The 7,664-nt window shown below is 47.0% G+C and overlaps 1 protein-coding gene across 1 annotated transcript; it reads right to left on the bottom strand.

Annotated features, from left to right (window-relative positions):
* Positions 1–274: 274 nt before the first annotated feature.
* TMEM207 (transmembrane protein 207) lies at positions 275–5,073 on the bottom strand (the record flags this gene model as incomplete). The annotated part of the gene is made up of 4 exons (XM_081953555.1): positions 275–578; positions 2,098–2,240; positions 3,731–3,775; positions 5,051–5,073. The coding sequence occupies 4 exons, from the start codon at positions 5,071–5,073 to the stop codon at positions 418–420; spliced, it is 372 nt and encodes a 123-aa protein (XP_081809681.1). The 3' UTR covers positions 275–417.
* Positions 5,074–7,664: the final 2,591 nt, after the last annotated feature.

The raw sequence follows: 7,664 nt of genomic DNA, 5'->3' as shown, positions 1-7,664 counted from the left end.
CCCCTGTGATGTTTATTCTTGTGAACATGCCGTTCCGCTGGGAGACCTGATTTAATTAACTCTATCTGTGTTTGCAGACCTTCTCCTTTGATATGTGGATTGGGTCTAGGTAACCTATTGTGAGGTTTAAAGAAGTTGGAGTAAAAGATTTACCCTGTTTGTTATTTTTACTTGATTGGCTTGCTTTTAGCTTGTATGTCAATTATCCAGTGGAAACGCCGACTCTCGATCCATGGTGGATTCTGCTAATGTTTAAGGGACGATGGAGAATAAAATAGGAATAAAATATATTCCGATATCAAAATTCCCCCAAGGCTCACACCAAAACTGACCACTTGGCCAAGCGTAGAAAGGGCCACTTTCTGCTTTCTAGCCATGATCTCCCAAAAGGGGATTCCTAGCCATCCTCTCTCGAACTCAGACCTGAGGTTCTTTTGCGATCTCTTCGTAGGGAGGCGGCTGCAATGATCCATTCCATCCTGGCGCATTCGAACTGGACTCCTCCTCAGTGCTCCACCCTGGGGTCTGCAGGTGGGGAGGGGGCCTCTGGACTGGCATCCAAGGGGGCTCATCACTCCCTGGAAATAACCGAAAGAGACGTATTAAACAATTAAACGCTCATCCTTGACTTATGGCCACAATGGGGACCAGATTTCCCATTGCAAAGCCAGGTGGTTGCTAAGTGAGACGGATTTTATGGCCACAGTTGTTAAGCGGGTCACTGCAGCGGTTCAGCAAATCACGTGGCCATTAAGGGAATCCTGCTATCTCACACACACACACACATCCCGTTGGCTTCACGGGTCAGAAGCCAGCTGGGAAGGTCACAAGGGGTGAACGTAGGAGGCTGAAACCCTCGTAAGTACAGCATGGAAGCCAAGGGACTGGATTTTGTTCAATGGATGTTACAATGGTTGTAAATGTGAGGACTGGTCATAAGTCATCGTTTCAGTGCTGTTTGAATGTTTCATGAAATGAGTCATTGAAAGTCAAGGAATCTCTCTCTCTTTCTCTCTCTTTCTCTCTCCCCCTATTTACCTATCTACCTATAATCCATCTATCCATCTCTGTCTACGGTATCTACCTACTTGCCTGCCTGCCTGTCTATCTGCATCCAGATACCAATTCATCCATTTCTTATCCCTCTCTATCTCTATCTCTATCTCCCTCTCTCTCTCTCTCCCTCCCTCCCTCCCTCCCTCTCTCTCTCTCTCTCTCATCCATCTGTCTTCCTTTCTCTCTGAACCATATTTCATCTCTCTCTCCCCCATTTATCCCTCCCTCCCTCCCTCCCACCCATCCCTCCATCGCTCCCTCCATCCATCCATCCATCATCTAGATGTCCAGATAGATAATCCATCTATCCATCTATCCATCCATCCATCTATCCATCCATCTATCTGTCATCCCAATCATCCATCCATCCATCCATCCATCCATCCATCCATCCATCCATCATCTATCTATTTAATCTATCCATCCATCCATCTGTCTGTCTGTTTATCCGTCTATCTGTGCCCGTCCGTCCATCCATCCATCCGTCCATCTGTCTGTCTATCCGTCTGTCTGTCTATCTATCTGTCTATTTATCTGTCTGTCCGTCTGTCCATCCATCCATCCATCCATCCATCCATCCATCCATCTATCTTTATCCATCTAACTATCAATTTATTTCTTATCTATCTACCTCTTTCTATCTATCCATCCATTTCTTATCCACATCTTTATCCATCCATCCATCTATCTACTATCTATCTAGTTAACATCTATCTACCTATCCACCCACCCACCCATTCGTCCATCCCTATTTCTATGTCCGTCTGTCCGCCTGCCTGCCTGCCTATCATCTCCCTCCTTCCCTGCAGGGCCCAGCCCCCTTCGCCTCAAAGGCGGAATCCGCCTGCCTTCTCCATCCTTGGGTGGCCGCAATGGCAATGCAGGACCTCACTTGCACCAACAGGATTGTGGGGGGGGGGCCTCCTAGGGCCGCCACCCAGACTTTTCTGCCCCTCCCCCCATGGGCTTCCCTGCCACCCAGACCCCCCAACTCAGCCAAGGGGACTAAGCCTTTCTCCGACACCCGGACTTGAAACCCACCGTGACCCGACTCGGTTTCCCCCACCGCGAAGACCACGAGGGATCTCTGGGCAGCAGGGCACCTGGGCTGCCCCAGCCAGCACCGAAGGCAGCAGCCCAGCAGGGCCAGGAGGAGCAGGAGGGCCAGGAGGGCCAGGAAACACCTGGAGCAGGAGGGAGAAGAGGGCCCATCATTCCTGGGGTCCCCCCCCCCCCAAATAAAGCCCAGTGACAAGGCTCCCCAATTGGGACCAGAGTTTCTGTCGCTAAACAAGGCAGTGGTTAAGTGAAGCAGACTTGATTTTACAACCTTTTCTACCCCAGTCGTTAACTGGATCACCCAGTTCTGCAACCTTTTGCGCTCTATTTTGTTAAGCAAATCACTCTGGTTGTTAAGTGAATCATGCAGTCGTTATGTGGATCTGGAATTTGGCTGGGAAGGTCGCAAATGGCGATCGTCTGACCCCCCCCCCCCAGGACGCAGCAACGGTTGTAAATCAATGTCCGTTTCCAAGCACCTCAATGTTGATCATGTGACTTGTGGGGATGTTGCAACAGTCGTAAGTGTGAGGACCAGTCATAAGTCAATTTTCTTTCACCGCCACTGTAACTTTGAATGGTTAAACCAGTGGTTGGAAGTTGAGAACTAGCTGTCTTAAGAACCGGGCAGCTATATTGTGGTTAAGACGTCTGCACTTCATTGGTTATTTTGGGTTAATAATTGGTTAACTATGATTTACACTCATTTTAAACCCGGTCACTGTAAGGAAAAATGGCTTAATGTGATTTTTGACTGGGTGGGTGGACATAAAAACAAGGAAGCAAGCATAGATGTCCCCCTGTAGGTCAAAAAAGGCAATATGGCAGCCATAAGCTCTGGTGATCTCCCTGCCGTCTTTTTCTCTGCGTCAATCATACCATGTGAGGCCAATTAAACTGCCATTTCCTCTCAGCTGCCATTTTGACTTTTTTGACCCTTGGCCACCCACAGATCCTACAGCCTGGACTCTCTGAGCAGGGGGCAAGGGAGCCTTGGTCCCATAGATGGAAGTTCAAGAGGCATATCTTGCTGCCAGAGACCAGGGACCGCTTTAAATCCTGCTTTAAGGAAGCCAGAAAATGAGTTTTACCTATTTGTCGCCAACTTTTCGCTGGGTTGCAGCAGCTAGCTGGGTAGCAAGATGGCCAAGTCTTGGTCCTTGGACAGGAGACCACAAGGTAATCTCAGAGTTATTATAGGTAAGACACGAAAAATGAGGAAAACTCAGGAAAAACTTAGATCTAGCAGTTTAAGGCAGAAAGGTAGAAAGCGGAGACGGTGAGTTCTAGTCCCGCCTTATGCATGAAAGCTGTCTGGATGACTTTGAGCCAATCACCAGGAGACGGTGAGTTCTAGTCCCGCCTTATGCATGAAAGGCAGGTGAGTTTGGACCAGCCCCTCCCTCTCAGCCCAACCCACCTCACAGGGCTGCTGTCAGAGGAAAAATAGGAGCGTTGGCCAAGTTTGTTGCCTTTCGTTAGTTCCCAAAATAATAAAGGCGGCATACAAATAAATAGAAATAGCAAATAAATAATAAAACCCCCTTCTTTCTCCACCCCAAGCAAAGCAGCGTGGATCTTATCATCTTGGTCCTTGGAAAGTCTTGGCACTCACCAGAAATACCACGAAGGGAGCCTTTGCTCACCGCCACCGATGCAGCTGCAAAATTTTACCCAAAAAAATGGAGTTACTGCATTGCAAGGACAGTCAGCCACGTTTCTCGGAAAGTGAGCATCTCAAGAAGCACCTGGATTCATTCTCTCTCTCTCTCTCTCTCTCTCTCTCTCTCTCTCTCTCTCTCTCTCTCTCTCTCTCTCTCTCTCTCTCTCTCTCTCACACACACACACACACACACACACACACACACACACACACACATATACACACACCAGGACAGCCTTCCTGTGCACTTCCCATTAGTCACGCAAGAGCAAAATCGCAGTCCCACTTTCGTGTTGTGCTGCCTTAATTGCTTCATCGCAACTGGGAATGCCAGCTCGGAGATTGTGAGTGAAACTGCCTACAAGCTGGAAAAAAATACAAGTAGTCCTCGACTTGCAACCAAAACTGAGCCCCAAATTTCCACTGTTAAACAAGACAAGTGGTTAAGGAAAGTTTTGTCCCATTTTACGACCTTTTCTTGTCACCATTGTAAAGTGAGTCCCTGAGGTTTGTAAAATTAGTAAGACGGTCATTAAGTGAATCCAGATTCCCCATTGGCTATCAGAAAGTTGCAAAAGGGGATCACATGATGCCAGATGGGAACCGTCATAAATACGAGTCAGTTGCCCAAAGTCTGAATTTTGACCATGGGGATGCTGTCACAGCCGTAAGTATGGAAAATGGTCATTTTGAGTGTTCTTGTAACTTTAATTGGTCACTAAAGGAAATGTTGTAAGTCAAGGACTAGCTTTATATCTATGGAATGTTTTTCTTTTAATCTTGCAAACTGCTCAGTCACTTAAGATAGTCAGATGGGGAGGGGGCATATCAATTTAATGAAATAAATGAATTAGTAAAAATAAACTAAACTAAGCTAATAAAAACTAAACTAAACTAAACTTAAATTAATAAAATAACTCAACTCAACTAAAATTAAATAAACTAAGCTAATGACTAAACTAAACTATTTCAGCGCAGACCAAGAGGCTTCAACTTGGACTGTGAAGCTGCTGGGCCAGGTATTTTTTCTTCCAACCTCCGTTTTGCATCGTTGCTGGTCCTAATTAAAATGTCTGTAGGATGAAGCCTAGAAAGACCCTCCTGACTAGTCAGGGACCCTGAGCCAGATGGACATTGGCTTCAGACCTCCCCCCCACAAAGAAAGGCAGGTCCAGGATACCCAAGCAGCCCTAGCCTTGACCCCCCCATCCCCCCACCCCAAGCCCACCTCTGGGTGCTGAGAAGCCATGCTAGCAAGGAACGGGGGCTCACCTTTCGGAGAATTCGCAGCCCATGGTTGGTCTTGCAGGCTGAAATATAGAGGTGGTCAGATGGGATTGAGAAGGAAGGCAAGGCCACCGTTCCCAGCTCACCCCCTTGCTCTGCTCTCTCTCTCTCTCTCATATCAATCTCTCTCTTTCATCTCTCTCATCAATATATCTCATTCATATCTATCTATCTATCTATCTATCTATCTATCTATCATCTATCATCTATCTATCTATCTATCATCTATCTTTCTATCATCTATTTTCTCTCTCTCTCTCATCTCTCTCATCAATCTCTCTTTCATCTCTCTCATCAATATATCTCATTCATTATCTATCTATCTATCATCTATCTATCTATCTATCTATCATCTATCTATCTATCTATCATCTATCTATCATCTATCTATCATCTATCTATCATCTATCTATCTATCTATCTATCTATCATCTATCTTCTCTCTCTCTCATCTCTCTCATCAATCTCTGTCTATCTATAAAATAGAATAAAACAATAGAATAGAATAGAATCCTGAATAAGAATAAGAATGAAACAGAACAGAAGGAATAGAATAGAATTAGAATTAGAATAGAATAGAAATAGAATAGAAATAGAATAGAATAGAATAGAATAGAATAGAATAGAATAGAATAACAGAGTTGGGAAGGGACCTTGGAGGTCTTCTAGTCCAACCCCCTGCCTAGGCAGGAAACCTTATACCATTTCAGACAGATGGCTATCCAACATCTTCTTAAAGACTTCCAGGGATGGAGCACGCACAACTTCTTGTAGCAAGCAGTTTCACGGATTAATTGTTCTCCATCCCTGCAGGCTGGGGAATTCTGGGAGTCAAAAATCCCACACAGGTGGAGAATCAGAAGGAAATCAAGATCAAAGTTAACCGCACACAGAAGCATCTCGGGATTACCTGGACCAAGAGGCCGAAGAGATCTCCAGATCGCAGAGACCAGCACGAAGGGCCGTTTGGGGTGGGACGATCCCCGTGGTTTTCCAGAGGCAGCTTTGCGAATGGCGCTTCCGATGTATGAGTCTTCTGCTGTGGGTGCCTCAAAGGGGATAGAAACACACCTTGTGTGGCAGACTCTAAACACGGCACATGATCCTAGGCCCAGGTGAGCTCAGCATCTAAACCCAAATTGGAAGGAAAAGGCGACCGTCACCCTATTGCAAGTCGCAACTTTCTGTCTGCGGCAGCGTCCTTGGGGAGGGACGTCCCAAACCAGCTCTGTATTTTGGCAGGGAAATTAAAATTCTCCTCCCTTCCCTGCCTGGATTGAATCGGAAAGTTTCCTGCAACCTCTGCAACTGCAGCCCCTCCCAACATCACCTTGTTCAACAGACGTTATTACCAGAGTTTTGCCAGGGTTACAAGGAGTTTGAGCCGCATAAGCAGCCTTCGCTCCTGGTTCTTGCAAATGTAACATTAATAGTCTCCCCAACACCTCCAGGTAAATATTAAGCAGGCAATGATTGACTAAGGGCCATAAAGCCAGGGGAGATATTGCTTGGGTGAGGATGGTGGAGCTCGTGAGAAGCCTTTGTGCCCAACTGCTCCCCGGTTTTCTCCCCCCTTCGTTACACCAAAACTTTCGTACCTATCGGAAACTCTCGTCAAACTCTGAGGATCCTTGAATCATAGCATCACTGGGCCTGAAGGGACCTTATTTATTTTATTTATTTATTTATTATTCATATTTATAGACCGCCCCCTCTCCCGAAAGGGACTCGGGGCGGTGTACAGTCATTAAAATGCGTTATAAAATACATACATAAAACAGTTAAATAATTAAATACGTAGGTGAAGGAGGTTGTAAGACTGTATATAGAATAATAAATATAATACATTAAAAGCTTATTAAAACCCCAAACCCAATTAAAATGAATAAATCCCCGGGAGGTAAAACTAAGAAAGTGCCAGGCCAGCTGATTGAAATAGGTGAGTCTTTAACTTTTGCCGGAAGGAACGGAGGTCGGTGGTAGTTCGAATGTCTGGGGGGAGGTCATTCCAGAGGGTTGGGCCCATCACAGAGAAGGATCTACTCCTAGGTGTCGCCCGCTGGCACTGCCTAGCAGACGGCACCAGGAGGAGCCCCTCTCTGTGTGAGCGGATAGGTCGCAGGGACGTGTGTGGTAGGATGCGATCCTGCAGATACCTAGGTCCTATGCCATGGAGCGCTTTAAAGATGGTAATCAGTACCTTGAAACGCACCCGAAAGGCCACAGGTAGCCAGTGCAGCTCGCGTAGGAGAGGTGTTACGTGGGAGTAACGAGTACTTCCCATAATAACCCGCGCGGCTGCGTTCTGAACTAGCTGCAGTCTCCGGATGCGTCCCAAGGGAAGCCCCATGTAGAGAGCATTGCAGTAGTCCAGGCGAGACGTCACCAGCGCATGAGTGACCGTGCGCAGGGCATTCCGGTCCAGTAGGGGGCGCAATTGGCGCACCAGGCGAACCTGGTGGAACGCCCCCCTTGCCACGGCTGCCACATGGTCCTCCATTGACAGCCGGGCATCGAGGAGGACGCCCAAATTGCGCGCCCGCTCCACAGGGGACAGCTGTTCGCCCCCTATGGCCAGCGATGGAGTCAGCTGGCTGAA

This window comes from Natrix helvetica (assembly GCF_964273705.1).
Source record: "Natrix helvetica genome assembly, chromosome: 5".
Classification (NCBI taxonomy): Eukaryota; Metazoa; Chordata; class Lepidosauria; order Squamata; family Natricidae; genus Natrix; species Natrix helvetica.
This window is presented reverse-complemented; position numbering and strand designations above follow the sequence as displayed.